Source organism: Coregonus lavaretus (assembly GCF_964263955.1).
Source record: "Coregonus lavaretus genome assembly, chromosome: 6".
NCBI lineage: Eukaryota > Metazoa > Chordata > Actinopteri > Salmoniformes > Salmonidae > Coregonus > Coregonus lavaretus.
Genome location: NC_139993.1, coordinates 50,732,179 through 50,753,695, shown reverse-complemented (window position 1 = coordinate 50,753,695; position 21,517 = coordinate 50,732,179). Strand labels below are relative to the sequence as shown.

Sequence of the window (21,517 nt, the reverse complement as noted above, 5' to 3'; positions counted from 1 at the left end):
TATATATATATATATATATATATATATATATATATATATATATATATATTGCGAGAAAAAAAAAACATATGGGGGATTGGAAGTGATGCAGACAATGACATTGATGGATGTTACAATCTAAAGCTGATCTACCCCCCCAAAAGTAAAATTAAATAAAAATTAAATAAATAAAAGATCATCCATCCACCTGACAGGTGTGGCATATCAAGAAGCTGATTAAAAGCATTAATATTACACAGCTTTGTCACACAACACAATGCCACAGATGTCTCAAGTTTTGAGGGAGCGTGTAGTTGGCATGCTGACTGCATGAATGTCCACCAGAGCTGTTGCCAGAGAATTTAATGTTCATTTCTTTACTATAAGCTGCCTCCAACGTCGTTTTAGAGAATTTGGCAGTACGTCCAACCGGCCTCACAACCGTAGACCACGTGTAACCACGCCAGCCCAGGACCTCCAGATCCAGCTTCTTCACCTGTGGGATCATCTGAGATCAGCCACCCGGACAACCGAAGAATTTCCGCACAAACTGTCAGAAACCGTCTCAGGGAAGCTCATTTGCATGTTCGTCGTCCTCACCAGGGTCTTGACCTGACTGCAGTTTGGCGTCGTAACCGACTTCAGCAAATGCTCACCTTCGATGGCCACTGGCACGCTGGAAAAGTGTACACTTCACGGATTAATCCTGGTTTCAACTGTACTGGGCAGATGGCAGACAGCGTGTATGACATTGTGTGGGCGAGTGGTTTGCTGAGTGCCCCATGGTGGCGGTGGGATTATGGTATGGGCAGGCATAAGCTACAGACAACGAACACAATTGCATTATATCGATGGCTATTTGAATGCACAGAGATACCGTGACGAGATCATGAGGCCCATTGTCGTGCCATACATGCGCCGCCATCACCTCATGTTTCAGCATGATAATGCACGGCCCCATGTCACAAGGATCTGTACACAATTCCTGGAACCTGAAAATGTCCAAGTTCTTCCATGGCCTGCATACTAAACAGACGTCACCCATTGAGCACGTTTGGGATGCTCTGGATTTATGTGTACGACAGCGTGTTCCAGTTCCCGCCAATATCCAGCAACTTCGCACAGCCATTGAAGAGGAGTGGGACAACATTCCACAGGCCACAATCAACAGCCTGATCTATGCGAACTCGCTGCATGAGGCAAATGGTGCTCACACCAGATACTGACTGGTTTTCGGATCCACGCCCCAACATTTTTAGTAAGGTATCTGTGACCAACAGATGCATATTGTCAGGGCGTGTTGTAGGTGTAGTGTAGGAATCAAACGCAGGACGCAGACTGAATGTTCCAAAGGCTGTATTACTGGCCCAAACACAGGCAACAGGACAACTAAGCCCGACAGCAAAAACACGCACGAAGGCGAAAGGTAAATGCGCACTAACAGGTGCGACAAAATGGAACGGTGCACACACAGGTGCAAATAAGCTCCAGCACAGTGGAGAAATAAGCTCAACCGAGCAAAACACAACACTGACGGGAACAATCACACACAACACTAGACAAACACAACGAGAAACTTATAGGACACTAATTACGTCAAAACAGAAACAGGTGTGGAAACAAACAGACAAAAGCAAACGAACATGAAACATATAGCGGTGGCAGCTAGAATTCCGGAGACGACGAACGCCGAAGCCTGCCCGAACAAGGGAGAGAGGCAGCCTCGGCCGAAACCGTGACAGTACCCCCCCCTTGACGCGCGGCTCCAGACGTGCGCCGACTCCGGCCTCGGGGACGACCAGGAGGACGCGGAGCAGGGCGCGTCGGATGCCTCAGATGGAACTCCGTCAGGAGCGACGGGTCCAACACGTCTCTCCTCGGCACCCAGCACCGCTCCTCCGGACCGTACCCCTCCCACTCCACTAGATACTGGAGACCCCCCATCCGACGTCTCGAATCCAAGATGGATCTCACGGAGTACGCCGGTGCCCCCTCGATGTCCAACGGGGGCGGAGGGGTCTCCAAGATCTCATCTTCTTGGAGTGGGCCCGCTACCACCGGCCTGAGAAGGGACACATGGAACGAGGGGTTAATACACTTATACTCCACAGGTAGCTGTAATCTATAACATACCTCGTTCAACCTTCTCAGGACTTTAAATGGCCCTACAAACCGCCGACCCAGTTTCCGACAGGGCAGGCGGAGGGGCAGGTTTCTGGTAGAGAGCCAGACTCGATCACCAGGTGCGTACACCGGTGCCTCACTGCGGTGGAGATCAGCGCTCGCCTTCTGACGTCGGAGGGCCCGCTGCAGGTGGACGTGTGCAGCGTTCCAAGTCTCCTCCGAGCGCCGCGCCCACTCATCCACCGCAGGAGCCTCGATCTGGCTCTGCTGCCAGGGTGCCAGAACCGGCTGGTAACCTAACACACATTGAAATGGAGTTAGGTTAGTGGAGGAATGGCGTAGGGAATTCTGGGCCATCTCGGCCCAGGGAACGTACCTTGACCACTCCTCCGGCCGGTCCTGGCAGTATGTTCTGAGAAACCTACCCACATCCTGGTTTACGCGTTCCACCTGCCCATTGCTCTCCGGGTGGTAACCCGAGGTGAGGCTCACCGAGACCCCCAACCGCTCCATAAACGCTCTCCAGACTCTGGAGGTGAATTGGGGACCCCGATCAGCCACAATGTCCTCGGGTACCCCGTAGTGCCGGAACACATGGGTAAACAGTGCCTCGGCAGTTTGCAGGGCCGTAGGAAGACCCGGCATGGCGAGCAAACGACAGGCCTTAGAGAACCGGTCCACAACGACCAGGATGGTAGTATTCCCTTGGGAGAGGGGAAGGTCTGTTATAAAGTCCACTGAGAGGTGGGACCATGGCCGTTGTGGAACGGGCAGGGGTAGCAACTTACCCCTAGGTAGATGTCTAGGCGCCTTACACTGGGCGCACACCGAGCAGGAGGAAACATAAACCCTCACATCCCTTGCCAACGTGGGCCACCAGTACTTGGCACTAAGACAGTGCACTGTCCGGCCGATACCCGGATGTCCAGAGGAGGGTGACGTGTGAGCCCAATAGATCAATCGATCCCGAACCTCGAGCGGAACGTACTTCCGACCCTCCGGGCACTGTGGTGGACTAGGGTCGGTGCGTAACGCCCGCTCGAGTTCAGCATCGACCTCCCACACTACCGGTGCCACCAGACACGACTCAGGCAGTATGGGAGTGGGCTCCACGGACCTCTCCTCCGCGTCATACCGCCGAGACAGCGCATCTGCCTTGCCATTCTGTGACCCAGGGATGTACGTGATCTTAAAAGTAAACCTGGTCAAGAACATACTCCATCTTGCCTGGTGAGGGTTCAGCCTCCTCGCCGCCCGGATGTACTCCAGGTTACGGTGGTCCGTCAAAATGAGGAAAGGGTGTTGAGCCCCCTCAAGCCAGTGCCTCCACACCTTTAGAGCCTGTACCACGGCTAACAGCTCCCTGTCCCCTACGTCATAGTTCCGCTCCGCCGGACTGAGCTTCTTAGAATAAAAAGCACAGGGGCGGAGTTTAGGTGGCGCGCCAGACCGTTGTGAAAGCACGGCTCCTAAACCGGCCTCCGACGCGTCCACCTCTACTTGGAACGGCAAAGAGGGATCCGGATGTGCCAGCACCGGGGCCGAGGTAAACAGGTCCTTCAGCCTCCCAAACGCCCTGTCCGCCTCGGCCGACCACTGCAGACGCACCGGACCCCCCTTCAACAGAGACGTGATGGGAGCTGCCACCTGTCCAAAACCCCGGATAAACCTCCTGTAGTAATTTGCAAACCCCAAAAACTGCTGCACCTCCTTCACAGTGGTTGGTGTTTGCCAATTACGCACGGCCGACACCCGGTCTACCTCCATCTTCACCCCTGACGCAGACAACTGATAACCCAAAAAGGAGACCGACTCCTGGAAAAACAGACACTTCTCTGCCTTCACATACAGGTCGTGCTCCACCAGCCTCCGCAACACCCTGCGCACCAGGGCCACATGCTCGACACGGGTAGGTGAGTACACGAGAATGTCATCAATGTACACCACCACCCCCTGCCCCTGCATGTCCCTGAAGATCTCATCCACAAATGATTGGAAAACTGACGGAGCGTTCATCAACCCGTATGGCATGACCAGATACTCGTAATGGCCCGAGGTGGTACTAAAGGCTGTTTTCCATTCATCACCCTCCCTGATGCGCACCAAGTTGTACGCGCTCCTGAGATCTAATTTCGTGAAGAAACGCGCCCCATGCAACGACTCAGTCATGGTCGCAATCAGCGGGAGTGGATAACTATACTTCACCGTAATCTGATTGAGACCACGGTAATCGATGCACGGACGCAAACCACCATCCTTTTTCTTCACGAAAAAGAAACTCGAGGACGCGGGGGAAGTGGACGGCCGTATGTATCCTTGTCTCAGCGATTCGTCTATGTAAATCTCCATAGCCTTCTTCTCCTCCTGAGACAGAGGATACACATGGCTCCGTGGGAGCGCAGCTCCTGCCTGGAGGTTTATCGCACAATCCCCCTGCCTATGGGGTGGCAACCGCGTCGCCCTCGCCTTACTAAACGCAATAGCCAAATCCCCATACTCAGGTGGAACGTGCAATGCGGGCACCTGGTTTGGACTCTCCACCGAGGTAGCCCCTACGGAAACGCCCAAACATCTACCCACACACTGAGCAGACCACTCCATCAGAGCCCTCTCCTGCCACGAAATCGCTGGGTTATGGGTACTCAACCAGGGCATGCCCAGCACCACCGGATACGCAGGAGAGTCAATCAGGAACAGCTGAATCATCTCCTGATGATCCCCCTGCGCACACATCCTAAGTGGCGCCGTGACCTCCCTGATTAAGCCCGTACCCAACGGACGACTATCTAGGGCGTGAACGGGAAAAGGAACATCAACAGGAATGAGGGGAATCCCTAACGCTAAACAAAACTTTTTATCAATAAAATTCCCAGCCGCGCCTGAATCTACCAGCGCCTTATGCTGGGAATGAGGTGCTACCTGTGGAAAACGTACAGGCATACAAAAATGGGCAACAGTGAGCTCTGGGTGAGTGGGGCGCCTACTCACCTGGAGGGAATCCCCAGTGCGGGACCTGTCGTCATCTCCCCTAGGAGGCCATCCCCAGCACCTAGCCGCGGTGTGTCCTCCCCGACCACAGTTGGTGCAGTGGATGGACCCCCTAGCCTGCCGACTCCTCCTCTCTCTAGCGCCAGCGCCCCCGAGCTCCATAGGACACGGCTCGGAGGCGCTGGAGGGTGGAATGGACGGACCCTCCGCAGGACGTCCGCGGGTAGCCAGCAGGGTATCCAGCCTGATGGACATATCAACCAGCTGGTCGAAAGTGAGGCTGGTGTCCCTACAAGCCAGCTCCCGACGGACGTCCTCTCGTAGGCTACATCGGTATAGATCGATGAGGGCCCGATCATTCCACCCTGCATCTGCCGCTAGAGTACGGAATTCGAGCGCAAATTCCTGGGCACTTCTCCTCCCCTGCCGGAGGAAGACCAGACGCTCCCCCGCCGCTCTCCCCTCCGGGGGATGGTCAAACACCGCCCTGAAGCGGCGGGAGAACTCGGTGTACGTAATCGTCGTGGCGTCGATCCTCCTCCACTCCGCGTTGGCCCACTCCAACGCTTTTCCGGCCAGGCAGGAGATCAGGGCGGACACGCACTCATGCCCTGAAGGTGCCGGGTGCACTGTGGCCAGGTATAGCTCTACCTGGAGCAGGAATCCCTGACACCCAGCCGCGGTCCCGTCGTAGGCCCTCGGGAGAGATAGTCGGACTCCTTGAGGTTCCGGCGCTGGAATGGGCGGGCTGGCCGATGGTGCTGGCAGGGCGGGCGGCGGTGGAGGCGAACCCCAGCCTCGGAGTGTGGTAATCACCTCCTGCAGGGCGGTCCCCATCTGCAGGAGCTGCTCTTGCTGGTCCCGAACCTGGGCTTCCAGTCTCGTCTGGGCTGCTTCGGCTCCTGCTGATTCCATTGGTGGTGTGTGATTCTGTCAGGGCGTGTTGTAGGTGTAGTGTAGGAATCAAACGCAGGACGCAGACTGAATGTTCCAAAGGCTGTATTACTGGCCCAAACACAGGCAACAGGACAACTAAGCCCGACAGCAAAAACACGCACGAAGGCGAAAGGTAAATGCGCACTAACAGGTGCGACAAAATGGAACGGTGCACACACAGGTGCAAATAAGCTCCAGCACAGTGGAGAAATAAGCTCAACCGAGCAAAACACAACACTGACGGGAACAATCACACACAACACTAGACAAACACAACGAGAAACTTATAGGACACTAATTACGTCAAAACAGAAACAGGTGTGGAAACAAACAGACAAAAGCAAACGAACATGAAACATATAGCGGTGGCAGCTAGAATTCCGGAGACGACGAACGCCGAAGCCTGCCCGAACAAGGGAGAGAGGCAGCCTCGGCCGAAACCGTGACACATATCTGTATTCCCAGTCATGTGAAATCCCTAGATTAGGGCCTAATGAATTTATTTCAATTGACTGATTTCCTTTTATGAACTGTAACTCAGTGCGTTTATATTTTTGTTCAGGTGTACTATCAGTCTTAATTGATTTGGATTACTTTCTGTTTTATAGTGAATACAGCATATTTAGAGACAAAAAAATTCCTCCAGCATATTTAAAGACTACAATGTTCCTCCAGCATAATTAGAGACTCAAATGTTCCTCCAGCATATTTAGAGACTGAAATGTAGAGATACAATGTTCCTTGTGAGAATGCTTCCCAGTGACACAGTGAGAGACCAGGAAGATATAATGAGCAACAGAAGCTGATTACCGCCATACATTAGACTGTATAATTATGAGATTTGCATAACGTTAGATGGGTGGGTTCTAGCAAGGAGGATATTTAGGCTGAATCTCTTTATCTTTGCTCCGCATTAACACAGATGAAACAGTAACAATATTATCTGTACAATTATCAATGATACAAGTGATGTGAGAGGCAGTCTGCTTGTGGTTAATCTAATGAATGCTAAAACAATCAATAATCTTACAATAATTCAGGTCAGATCCTTGGTCTAGGTCTAGATACATGTACAATATTTAATACAACACAATATTGTCAACACTAGGGGGCAGGTATTAAAATGTATGCACTCACTAACTGTAAGTCGCTCTGGATAAGAGCGTCTGCTAAATGACTAAAATGTAAATGTAGAATAAAGGGCAGCAGCATAATCTGATCAACTTCACAGAAACGTATAATATATTATGTTTCTTTGGAATGAGGACAAAAATATACACTGGTAATTGCCTTGTCTTTCCTCCTGAAGGAAATACAAGCCTATTGGAAGAGGGAGAGGAGCTCGGTTTCCTAGTAATGGGGCCATACACAGACATAATGCTGCGTTCAGGAAAACATATAATGCATACACACAACACAACACATATCTTGTTAGTGATAATGCAATAGCAGATTGAGGCCAGATTGCTCAGAATACAAAATATACTCAGATCAACACAAACACACACACACACACACACACAATGTACACACCGTACACACCATTCACAGACCACACGCAGCTCCCATACTGTAAAGTGCCAGAGCAACTGCTTTACAGTGTTAAATATCAGATGCAAATGAAATGAGAAAATCTATCATGACTGTAATGTGTCCTGATGGGAGGGGGCGATCTCCCCTGTGAGGAGCCAGGCCGGAAGGTGGCAGGGAGGGAGGGAGGAGGGAGGGAGCAGGGTGATGTATGGAGGAGCTGGATGGGAGCTGAAAAGCGAGACAGACGGGGGGAGGCGAGGGGAGGAGAGAGGGGGAGTAGGAGGGGGGTAACACAGTCCTGCCGCCCGCCAGAATCCTAAGGGCCCAGGGCAAAAGGGAAATAAATGTTGATTAGTGTTGATTTTATCCAACGAGCACCCGGCAACTGACAGTGGGACTAAGCTGCCGCGAAAGGCAACCATTAATCTTAGTCTGGTTTAAGTAGTGTATATTAATTTGTGTCATTTCCACTACGTGGAGAGAGGCCTCTCCCTCTCTGTCTCCCTCTCTCCCGCTCTCTGTCTTTCCCTCTTTCCCTCTCTCCTGCGCTGTCTCGTTCCCTCTCCCTGCTCTCTTTCTCTCCCTCTCTCTCTCCCGCTCTCCCTCTTTCACTCCCTCTCTCTATCTCTCTCGATAAAAGCTCTAGCGTTTGAAGGCTGTGTCGGTGGAGCGGTGCTCTGTCAGCGGTACAGTGGAAGCCTGGAGGTAGCGCCTGCTCGGAGCAGCTCTTAGCAGCAGGGGAGTGTGTAGGAAATGAGATTCAAAGCCCTGCATTAAGGAAAATGAATACCTGGGGGGTTGGTATGGCAACCACATTCGAAAGTGCCGTAGCATGTTCAATTTAATGTACATAACAAATTTGCGGATTTGATTAAATATTAGAGGAAGCTAGCAGCACACAAAAAAGGGCCAAGGCAGACCCCATCTTTATAGAGATCATTATTGCAAAAAGGAGCCAAAAAAGCAAGCAGAGAGAAACAGTCAGATGTACGCCACCATATCCCCATCTTAAAGCCACCATATCCCCATCTTAAAGCCACCATATCCCCATCTTAAAGCCACCATATCCCCATCTTAAAGCCACCATATCCCCATCTTAAAGCCACCATATCCCCATCTTAAAGCAGTGGATGCTGTGGTCTGTTAATTCTGTCTGGTGAGGCATGAGCGCTAAATCCAACCAGCTATCCATTTTATACATTTCATTCACCACAATGACTGGGATATGCTTTATTTTGGAGACCATAAGCGCATAATATTCATTTTTAATGAATAGCATTTAGCATTGCCCTGATGCCGTAACAGGATAAAAGGACAGTAATTTTAGTAGCTAGCTCACCAGCCTATAAAAGAGGAATTTGATTGGTCTTCCCTCTTGTGTTTCTTATTTCTCAGTCCTTTCTGTCTTACTCTCTTTCCCACACAACAGAGATGCTTTCTCCCTGTCATCATCACTGGGATAACATCACAGGAAAACATTGAGGGGAAAAACAACTACTCAACGTGAAACAGATAGATCAATTTCACGGTCACCACCATCAGTGGGGGGGATGATTAAACAGAGAGATATTTGGGTGATTAAACAGAGAGATAGGAGGGAAACAGCTGTGGAGAGCACTGCTTTGTGTTTCTCTCTCTCCTCTGAATACTGCTGCACACACACACACACACACACACACACACACACACACACACACACACACACACACACACCCACACATACACACACATACAAACACACACACACTCTCCGAATGCTGCTGCATCAACATAGAGGAGCAGGCTGGATAAAAGACAAAAGCTGCTGCACGTATTAGCATCAACACTCCCAGTCAGTCCACTAACAGACACCGACGCTCTATATCTGAGTAGACGTCCTCCTGTATTGATTGGATGGAAATAAACTGTTACAGGCTGCTAGTTTACATTAGCTCTGAACAGGCCCCTGCCTAGCCTATGTCTACATCCCAAATGGCACCCTATTCCCTTTATAGTGCACTATTTTGACCAGGGCCCATAGGGACCATAGTGCACTATATAGTAACGTTCCCTATTACTTACAATAATCATACTACCAAAGTGACACCAGATGGATTTAGATAGAGAGCGAACTGATACAGTTGAAGTCAGAAGTTTACATACGCTTAGGTTGGAGTCATTAAAACTCGTTTGTCAACCACTCCACAAATTTCTTGTTAACAAACTATTGTTTTGGCAAGTCGGTTAGGACATCTACTTTGTGCATGACACAATTAGTTTTTCCAACAATTGTTTACAGACTGATTATTTCACTTATAATTCACTGAATCACAATTCCAGTGGGTCAGAAGTTTACATACACTAAGTTGACTGTGACTTTAAACAGCTTGGAAAATTCCAGAAAATTATGTCATGGCTTTAGGAGCTTCTGATGGGCTAATTGACATAATTTGAGTCAATTGGAGGTGTACCTGTGGATGTATTTCAAGGCCTACCTTCAAACTCAGTGCCTCTTTGCTTGACATCATGGGAAAATCTAAAGAAATCAGCCAAGACCTCAGATTATTATTTTTTGGACCTCCACAAGTCTGGTTCATCCTTGGGAGCAATTTCCAAATGCCTGAAGGTACCACATTCATCTGTACAAACAATAGTATGCAAGTATAAACACCATGGGACCACACAGCCTTCATACCGCTCAGGAAGGAGACGCGTTCTGTCTCTTAGAGATGAACGTACTTTGGTGCGAAAAGTGCAAATCAATCCCAGAACAACAGCAAAGGACCTTGTGAAGATGCTGGAGGAAACAGGTACAAAAGTATCTATATCAACAGTAAAACGAGTCCTATATCGACATAACCTGAAAGGCCGCTCAGCAAGGAAGAAGCCACTGCTCCAAAACCGCCATATAAAAGCCAGACAACGGTTTGCAACTGCACATGGGGCAAAGATCGTACTTTTTGGAGGAATGTCCTCTGGTCTGATGAAACAAAAATAGAACTGTTTGGCCATAATGACCATTGTTATGTTTGGAGGAAAAAGGGGGTCGCTTGCAAGCCGAAGAACACCATCCCAACCGTGAAGCACAGGGGTGGCAGCATCATGGGTGCAGGAGGGACTGGTGCACTTCACAAAATAGATGGCATCATGAGGAAGGGAAATTATGTGGATATATTGAAGCAACATCTCAAGACATCAGTCAGGAAGTTAAAGCTTGGTTGCAAATGTGTCTTCCAAATGGACAATGACCCCAAGCATACTTCCAATGTTGTGGCAAAATGGCTTAAGGACAACAAAGTCAAGGTATTGGAGTGGCCATCACAAAGCCCTGACCTCAATCCTATAGAAAATGTGTGGGCAGAACTGAAAAAGCGTGTGCGAGCAAGGAGGCCTCTAAACCTGACTCAGTTACATCAGCTCTGTCAGGAGGAATCGGCCAAAATTCACCCAACTTATTGTGGGAAGCTTGTGGAAGGCTACCCGAAACGTTTGACCCAAGTTAAACACTTTAAAGGCAATGCTACCAAATACTAATTGAGTGTATGTAAACTTCTGACCCACTGTGAATGTGATGAAAGAAATCAAAGCTGAAATAAATAATTCTCTCTACTATTATTCTGACATTTCACATTCTTAAAATGAAGTGCTGATCCTAACTGACCTAAGATCGGGAATTTTTACTAGGATTAAATGTAAGGAATTGTGAAAAACTGAGTTTAAATGTATTTAGCTAAGGTGTATGTAAACTTCCGACTTCAACTGTATGTCAACATTTGCCTTTTGAGTACCAGTAGTTTGGCATTGGCAATGCACTCTCAAAATACACCGTTGCGCTAATCTAACAACAACAACAAAAAATACTGTATATACAGTCAAACTGGAAATCCCTATGGGTTTCTATACCACATTGTTGTTCGAAGCTAAAAACAGGTTTTCTTCTGCGGATAATGACGGCTAACATAAATGGTTTATATTACGATGGTGTGATGTGGTTTGTAGGGTTCTGACTGGACTCTGGGGGCTGGAGTCTACTTTCTATAGTAAAAACATGCAGATGCCAAGACATCTGAATGGACTGACAACTCAATGTAGTGTAGTGTACTGTATCTCTCTGTCTGCGTCTCAATACACCTCTCTGTCTGCATCCCAAATGGCACCCTATTCCCTGTGTAGTGCACTACCTTTGACCAGAGGCCATATGGTTCTGGTCAAAAGTAGTGCACTATATAGGGAATAGGTCGGCATTTGAGACACATCCTCTGTAAATCAGATATCTGGCTAATTTCACATCAAATATTACTCCGCTGACCTCTGTAAAACACCTCATTTTCACCATTCAAAAAATAACATTACATCACTCCGCTAGTAATTTTTATAAATGGAGCATCCCCCGGCGTGAAACCTTACACTATTCAAACAAGGCCACCAGAAAACTGGCCTTTTGTTGAGGTTGAGCGGGAAAAAAACTAAACAGCCAGTCAGAGCAGTAGGGATGCGTCCCAAATGGCACCCTATTCCCTATATAGTGCACTACTTTTGACCGGGGCACATAGGCCTCTGGTCAAAAGTAATGCACTATATAGGGAATAGGGTGCCATTTGGGACACAGACTACATTTACTGAGCAAGCGTCTCAGTGTCACAGAGAGGTTATGTTTGACACTGTTGGAGATTTATGACGTTGACGAGGTGTTTATAGAAGTCAATTCATTTTAGCTAATTTTCTTAAGCACCATTTTGGATGATGTCGACAGTTTTCTCATCAAAAGGAGAAGCAAGGTCCTTTAGACCAGTTCCAAAAACAAACTGTGGAAACTTTAAAAGCATGATTAAAACAGATAGTTTGCAATCCTCTACATTCAGGTTTATAATTTTGTGATGAAGATAGGTTTAATGTTAACAAACAGATCACCGACCATTTCGAATCCCACCGTACCTTCTCCGCTATGCAATCTGGTTTCCGAGCTGGTCATGGGTGCACCTCAGCCACGCTCAAGGTCCTAAACGATATTATAACCACGATCGATAAAAGACAGTACTGTGCAGCCGTCTTCATCGACCTGGCCAAGGCTTTCGACTCTGTCAATCACCACATTCTTATTGGCAGACTAAATAGCCTTGGTTTCTCAAATGACTGCCTCACCTGGTTCACCAACTACTTCTCAGATAGAGTTCAATGTGTCAAATCGGAGGGCCTGTTGTCTGGACCTCTGGCAGTCTCTATGGGGGTGCCACAGGGTTCAATTCTCGGGCCGACTCTATTCTCTGTGTATATCAATGATGTCGCTCTTGCTGCTGGTGACTCTCAGATCCATCTCTACGCAGACGACACCATTTTGTATACATCTGGTCCTTCATTGGACACTGTGTTAACAAACCTCCAAACGAGCTTCAATGCCATACAACACTCCTTCCGTAGCCTCCAATTGCTCTTAAACGCTAGTAAAACTAAATGCATGCTCTTCAATCGAACGCTGCTTGCACCCGCCCGCCCGCCCGACTAGAATCACTACTCTTGGCGGGTCTGACTTAGAATATGTGGACAACTACAAATACCTAGGTGTCTGGTTAGACCGTAAACTCTCCTTCCAGACTCACATTAAGCATCTCCAATCCAAAGTTACATCTAGAATCGGCTTCCTATTTCGCAACAAAGCCTCCTTCACTCATGCTGCCAAACATGCCCTCGTAAAACTGACTATCCTACCGATCCTTGACTTTGGCGATGTCATTTACAAAATAGCCTCCAACACTCTACTCAGCAAATTGGATGTAGTCTATCACAGTGCCATCCGTTTTGTAATCAAACCCCATTTACTACCCACCATTGTGACCTGTACGCTCTCGTTGGCTGGCCCTCACTACATATTAGTCGCCAAACCCACTGGCTCCAGGTCATCTATAAATCTCTGCTAGGCAAATCCCTGCCTTATCTTAGCTCATTGGTCACCATAGCAACACCCACCCGTAGTATGCGATCCAGCAGGTATATCTCACTGGTCATCCCCAAAGCCAACACCTCCTTTGGCCACCATTCCTTCCAGTTCTCTGCTGCTAATGACTGGAACGAACTGCAAAAATATCTGAAGCTGGACACTCTTATCTCCCTCACTAACTTTAAGCATCAGTTGTCAGAGCAGCTTACCGATCACTGCACCTGTACACAGCCCATCTGTAATTAGCCCACCCAACTACCTCATCCCCATATTGTTATTTATTTTGCTCATTTGCACTCCAGTATCTCTATTTGCACATCATCTTCTGCACATCTATCACTCCAGTGTTAATACTAAATTGTAATTATTTTGCAGTATGGCCTATTTATTGCCTTACCTCCATAACTTACTACATTTGCACACACTGTATATAGATTTTCTATTGTGTTATTGACTGTATGTTTTGTTTATCCCATGTGTAACTCTGTGTTGTTGTTGTTTTTATCGCACTGCTTTGCTTTATCTTGGCCAGGTCGCAGTTGTAAATGAGAACTTGTTCTCAACTGGCCTACCTGGTTAAATAAAGGTGAAATACAATTTTTGAAAATAAAAGGGTTAGGGTTTAATTACATTTTGCCACATTCACCTCATGATTAATAAAGTTAGAAATATTTTATTTTATTTTCAAAACCATGATGTAAGATTGAGTTGTGTCACATTTGTATATGTTATAATGAGTTGAGTTTGCAGAAGGTTAAGGTTTCATGGCGCAATAGCATTGGAGTCAAATTGTTTGGGTGTATTTTTGGAAAGCACCCTGTGCCAATACCTCTTATAACGTGGCTCAGGGTGGATACTTTTGGGACATGCAGCCTACTGTCACAGACAAGACCCTAACACTGAGTTCAACTTCCTACTGTCACAGACAAGACCCTAACACTGAGTTCAACTTCATACTGTCACAGACAAGACCCTAACACTGAGTTCAACTTCCTACTGTCACAGTCAAGACCCTAACACTGAGTTCAACTTCCTACTGTCGCAGACAAGACCCTAACACTGAGTTCAACTTCCTACTGTCGCAGACAAGACCCTAACACTGAGTTCAACTTCCTCCTGTCGCAGACAAGACCCTAACACTGAGTTCAACTTCCTACTGTCACAGACAAGACCCTAACACTGAGTTCAACTTCCTACTGTCACAGACAAGACCCTAACACTGAGTTCAACTTCCTACTGTCACAGACAAGACCCTAACACTGAGTTCAACTTCCTCCTGTCACAGACGAGACCCTAACACTGAGTTTAACTTCTCTTTCTTATTCTTCTCACAGTGAACACTAATCCTCCTATCCAACAGTAACCTTAGGAGTGTGTGTCAAAATCAAACTGTTTTTAAATGTAATAATCCATACAGGTGAAGTGTCAATCTCTTTTTATCAAGTATTGTACACACCTCTGAGTGAAAAGTAACATTCCTTTCAGTAGAGAAAGACAACCAAAATATGATCGGGATGAAACTAAGCAGTCAAGGACGGAAAAAATAAACCAGTGTCTGAATGAAGAAGTAAAGAAAAAGAAAGATGCCTACCCTGGGTTGAAATAAAGTGTTCCTTCTCCTTTCCTCTGGGGTGTGAGCAGTGCACAGCACTGTGCTTGTTTATAGTGAGTAGTCGTTCTGCTGGGCACCGATCGCTCACCACACCACAGTATCCCAGTACAAATACACAGAGTGGGTCAGGAGTTCAGGAGTTACTCAACGCTGCCTGTCCTGCTTGCCTGAGCATGGCATTATATTATTTCCTGACGCCTGCAGGTGATGTCAGTTTTCTGGTACCGGGGACAGTCAGAGACATAAAGCGCGTAGTGGAGATGGAGGGGACAGACAATCCCATTTACTAAAACCAAATTCTAAAAATATTTATATATTTGCAAAACCAAAAAACTGTGAATTAAGGTTTTGAATAAAAACTATGAAATTCAAATAAGTCAAAAGTTTGAGTTGAGCCGGTCGGCCGGTGGGCACGGTTTCTGTTAGGTCTTAAAGTAAATGAAGCTCAGAGCAGAACTCACTGACTGCACAGACCTCTGCTGCTGCTGCTCTGGAATCTGTCTTGTTTTTAACCATGAAATATGTCTCAATGCACCAGAGACATTAAGGCTATTTCTAGTGTGGTTTTTACACCACATGATATTCACTTAGGATAACTGTGTTGTTAATGGCTTATTGTAAAATATCGGGGGGGGGTTTTCTGCTAAGACTATCATTTGCCATTTTTATTTATTTGTAGAATTTTGTCATAGCAACATTTGAGAGCTGTGAATTTATATAATAACTGCATATAGTACATTAAAATATATACACTACCGTTCAAACGTTTGGGGTCACTTATAAATGTCCTTGTTTTTGAAAGAAAAGCATTTTTTTTGTCCATTAAAATAACATCAAATTGATCAGAAATACAGTGTAGACATTGTTAATGTTGTAAATGGCTATTGTAGCTGGAAATGGCTGATTTTTAATGGAATATCTACATAGGCGAACAGAGGCCCATTATCAGCAACCATAAGTCCTGTGTTCCAATGGCACGTTGTGTTTGCTAATCCAACTCTGCCTAGGTCAGCATCCCGGAGTCGCCTCTTCACTATTGACGTTGAGACTGGTGTTTTGCGGGTACTATTTAATGAAGCTGCTAGTTGAGGACCTGTGAGGCGTCTGTTTCTCAAACTAGACACTTTAATGTATTTGTCCTCTTGCTCAGTTGTGCACCGGGGCCTCCCACTCCTCTTTCTATTCTTGTTAGAGACAGTTTGCGCTGTTCTGTGAAGGGAGTAGTACACAGCGTTGTACGAGATCTTCAGTTTCTTGGCAATTTCTCGCATGGAATAGCCTTCATTTCTCAGAACAAGAATAGACTGACGACTTTCAGAAGAAAGTTATTTGTTTCTGGCCGTTTTGATCCTGTAATCGAACCCACAATTGCTGATGCTCCAGATACTCAACTAGTCTCAAGAAGGCCAGTTTTATTGCTTCTTTAATCAGCACAACAGTTTTCAGCTGTGCTAACATAATTGCAAAAGGGTTTTCTAATGATCAATTAGCCTTTTAAAATGATAAACTTGGATTAGCAAACACAACGTGCCATTGGAACACAGGACTGATGGTTGCTGATAATGGGCCTCTGTTCGCCTATGTAGATATTCCATTTAAAATCAGCTATTTCCAGCTATAATAGCCATTTACAACATTAACAATGTCTACACTGTATTGCTGATAAATTTGATGTTATTTTAATGGACAAAAAAATGCTTTTCTTCGAAAACAATGACTTTCTAAGTGACCCCAAACGTTTGAACGGTAGTGTATATATTTGAATGTACTATATGCAGTTATTATATAAATTCACAGCTCTCAAATGTTGCTATGACAAAATTCTACAAATAAATAAAAATGGCAAATGATAGTCTTATCAGAAAAAAAAACTATATGTTACAAAAAGCCATTAACAACACAGTTATCCTAAGTGAATGTCATGTGGTGTAAAAACCACACTAGAAATAGCCTTAATGTCTCTGGTGCATTCAGACATATTTAATGGTTAAAAACAAGACAGATTCCAGAGCAGCAGCAGCAGAGGTCTGTGCAGTCAGTGAGTTCTGCTCTAAACTTTATTTACTTTAAGACCTAACAGAAACCGTGCTCACCGGCCGACCGGCTCAACTCAACACAGTTTCACTGGGGCTAGCCTGTAGTCTGTACTGTGGCAGGCAGAGTTATAATAATGTTTAAAAAACAGGTATGCTTTTTTTACTGGGAGAATCATCATAAGGTTTTTAATACTTTGGCACCTAGCCGAAAGGACCCAGTCGAGGTTTACTTAACAGAGATGTACTCTAGGCTTCAGCAGCTGACACTTTTCAAAAATATTTTCAAAACTACCTCTAAGAACTTAATTCTAACACCTTATACAACTACACTAGAGAGCGGATGAGACAATGTCTCATACAGTACATGAAAGAGTTGTTCAGAACCATGTGCTGTATTTACAGTAGTATATCATACATCTATATTCAATTGATGTAATGAACTTAATTTCCTCCAACCACAGTAGGTATGTGTAACTAAACCTCCTCTGAGAAGAGGAGATGGTCAGACTCAGAGACATTCTCCTTCAGGAGAAACAGAAACCTGGGCTATTGGGATGGTAGGGTTGTAGCCGGCTGAGAGAGACTGAGAGAGAAGGCACAGCACTCCTAGACAGGACCAGATCCAAGTGACTTTGTACTCCATGCGGTGACAAACTTTGGATGAACTCAGAAAAACGGCAGGGAGTAAAACACTATGCATAACTGTGTCACTCACTCCCCCTCCAAAACCCTAACAAGACAACAGAGAAAGGAGAGAGAGCCAGCAGGCCTCAAAAGGCCCCCTGCTCTCCTTAGAAACTGGCCCAATTGAGGGTGCGCTACATGGGGCAGGAGGACTGGGTCGGTGGGGAGTGGAGGTGGAGGGTGGCGGTGGGGGGGGGGGGGGGGTTGAACTTCAATGAAAATGAAAACATCATGGAAAAGTAGAATCACATACACACAGGGAATAAAATAAACAGCACAACCCATCACCTCCACACACAGCACCACAGCAGTGAAGCAGGAAGTATGGACCAAGTGAGAGCACAGAGATAATGAAAATGATATCTCTTTTATCCTCTATCTATCTATCCCATTTTATTTCATGCACTAATGACTGTGAAACACAGTGGAGCCGCTTCCACGTCAAACCCAGACAGCGATAGCATCTCAATATCTCACAAGTACAAATTTAAAGGAGTCCCCATTCCATTCCATAGCTTAGAACGGGAAAATAATAGACAAGATATATACACACTATCGCTCCTGAGCAGCTCTGAATTCTATCTGTGCCAATTTCAGAAATGTCAAGGGGAAAAGGGGTTTGTATTCTGGAAAGACGACTTCTGTTATGCTGCTCCCTAAGTCTAATGTCACTGCATCTGCTCTTAGTGCAATTATTCTGGGTACATGGTCTCTCACAACAGCACAGACAAATGGAGAGACAGACCGCAAGTGAATTAAATGAGACACACTCAGCAGAGAGATTTGACAGCTAGCACACAAGGGGGAAACATTATGATGAAGACGGTAATTTAGCTCTCAACACTTTCCATCATCAACGCCATCAAACCTTCAGATGTTTGACACTATAATTGTAAAATATTTTCAATCAAGTAGCACTGATTGTAGGGCTGCCTAATGTGTAATAGCATAAAATGGATTGCACTCCAAAAACATGTGCAAATGGTAAAAACACAGGTCTTAAAAATAGCCACATTTGTATTTCTCTTCTCATATAAGAATGTAATTCAAAGCACATTGAAAAACATGCATGCATGCCCTGGCTGCAACAAGTTCATCTATGCGAATGGCTGTGAATTGTAGGCTAAAACGCGCTTTCTCTGAAGACATTTATGAGTCCTATATAGAGCGCATACAATGTCCCCTTTACTTGGGCTTCTGTAGCCGACGAAGAACGCACTTTACGTTTCTCTAGGTAGCTAGTAAGCCTATAGTTTTTCCTTCAAATTGTGTAGGTCTGTATTTGACGTGCATTCAGTAGCCCAGTAGATAACTTCATAAAACGCATTGGGCCTACCTGTTTTTTCTTTGATTTCACACAAGACGTTGAAGAGAGCAGGCTTCATCCTGTGGCAATTCAAGGCGTGTTTCCTATAAAACAAAATAAAGTAAAGTTCAAAAATTCTCATAAATCCTAAAAGCGTTAGCCTAATAACGTAGTTATAAAGGTTTTATTGAAGCATATAGCCTATGTCGCAAATTATGGAGACAGGCAATTGTGTGAAGCAAATGATGCGCATCACGTCAACCTTTTATTGAAAGCCGGCTGTATTTGTATATGCATGCTTAATCTCGAAAGTAAAATAGCATATGTAATATTTAAAAATGACATGTTAATATTTATATTATTATTATTATTATTATTATTATTATTATTGGAAGCAAATAAAGAAAGTAAACTGGAATATATAGCTATTTGTTACTGCCTAAAAATGTAATGCAACAAATTATTATGTTCTGGACTGATTGAGCAACAATACAAACAATAATTTATACAACAGTTTTGAAGATGTATTTTTGTTTCTTTTTCAACAATTATTACATGTATTGTTTGTTGTTGAATTTGTATAAATTACAGTCATGTTCATCACAGTGCAACACAGGACAGTGGAAAAGGGTTGTCCAAAGAGTTTCATAGTATTTTGAAAGATTCCTCTCTGCTGCTCGCCCTGCACGATGTAGGCAAAACACAGCCTACAAACGCAGTGCGCGTTTGAGCACTTCGCTTTAGCTTCTGAGTCAATTGAATATCTAGTAACTGGATGCACATTATTTATCTGCAATTACTATCAATGGCCCATTGTATAGCCCATGCAAATAATAAATGATAGCCTATAATAGCATATTCCAGATTTATATTAGATTTAGGCTATGCCTTATCAGTTGTTATATTTTGACTGGAGTGACAGAGAGAGAGAGCTGTGTTTGCACAAAAGTTCATCGAAATGATGATGTTGTCAATCAATGTGATGCTGGTTATTTTGATGACAAATCGCATCCACAAACTTGAGATGTCAGATTTGCACGTCGTTATTGATTTGTCAGATGTGTGAAAACACTTTGAATCTATAGTGAAAACACTTTGAATCTAACCTACTGTCTTGTCTGTACGTTATACTGCTGCAATATTATATCATTTCTGGAAATTCAGGAAAAAAGTATATGTCTACTAAATACTTATAATAAGAGAACTTCAAAGTTGAAATTGAGTCTGCTGCACTGTGGATGTTATAATTTTTCCAAATGCGCGCTCGCCCGCTTATCGTTATTGGCTGTTGGGCTCGAATGCGTAATTCTTCTCCATTCCATCAATATAATATTTTTCACTAGAAATCTGACTGACTTGAAATGTCTTCTTATCCACCTTAATTTAATGAATACAGTAGTTTGCCACACATTCGTTGTCCATGTTGACAAGGTAGGCTACTGCGCACATCTGGCACCTTACCTGGCTTGAGCTTCATCCAGACTCTGATCTGTGATGGTCATTATTTGCTGTAAAATGTCTCCAATGTCCTGTTTTCTCCCATCGCCTTCCGTTCCTCCGGTGCCTTCCATGTGTTGCGACAGGCCGGGGTGCGATGCCATCCCTACTCCCGCATGAGAGTGCATCAACCGCGGCTGCTGGTCCATCTCTTCCGATCTATTTATAAACTCTCACCTCCGCGTCAATCTCACAAAAGAGAATCCTTGACAAATTCCGACTGACCCACCCGGGTTCTTGCTCGCGCTCCCGAGTTCTCCAAGTCGGAGGCGAAGAGAAACAAGCGCTCTTTCTCGCTCTCTCTGCTCTTCCAGCTGGTCTGAAGTGAATCTGAAATCTGATCTGAAATGATAAGCAGACTTCAACTACAAATATGAATCTGGACGCTTCCTTTCATGTGTCAGAGCCTGTGTCTTCCCGAAACACAATCCCGTTTTCTCCGAGAGACTACGCCGTATCGAAGGTGGGTTATGGAAACCTGAAGTGCAGGCTATTTCGATTTATTCCATCCGCTTGCTTTTGTTGCATACAGTACGGAACCGCAGTCACTGGAAGGCAGCACATAGCGAGAGTATAAAAGTGAGACTCCGCCTACGCGTCATGATTGGGAATAGAGACCATTTAGCCCCACCTTGAGGTGCCTCTCGTGAAACGTCAATCATAGCGCTGTGTGAAGGGGGGATAAAGGAGCAGAGCTGGGAGATGTGGCCAGCTGTAAGCACTGGGACAGTTCGGAGTGGCAACCCTGTGATGGATAGAACCTGAACTACAAATAAATAATAGTGGGTTGACACAACAGGTCTGCGGTAGTTTTCCCCTCTGACCACACAAGCATCAACATTTTCTCTCCACACCAGTTCATTTAATCCTCTGCCTGTTGCCAATAAGCAGATTTATCCCAGTGCAGT

General features: G+C 45.6%; 1 protein-coding gene across 1 annotated transcript in view; it reads right to left on the bottom strand.

Moving 5' to 3' along the window:
- The window catches only part of LOC311130496 (pre-B-cell leukemia transcription factor 1-like), a 112,182-nt gene extending 91,032 nt beyond the window's left edge, over positions 1-21,150 (bottom strand). The window contains exons 1-2 of the mRNA XM_084163251.1: positions 20,574-21,150; positions 19,143-19,216 (exon numbers count right to left, since the gene is read on the bottom strand). Coding sequence (XP_084019377.1) covers positions 19,143-19,216; positions 20,574-20,758 — 259 coding nt within the window. The 5' untranslated portion in view covers positions 20,759-21,150. The remainder of the gene's footprint in view (positions 1-19,142; positions 19,217-20,573) is intronic.
- Between the last annotated feature and the right edge of the window lie 367 nt (positions 21,151-21,517).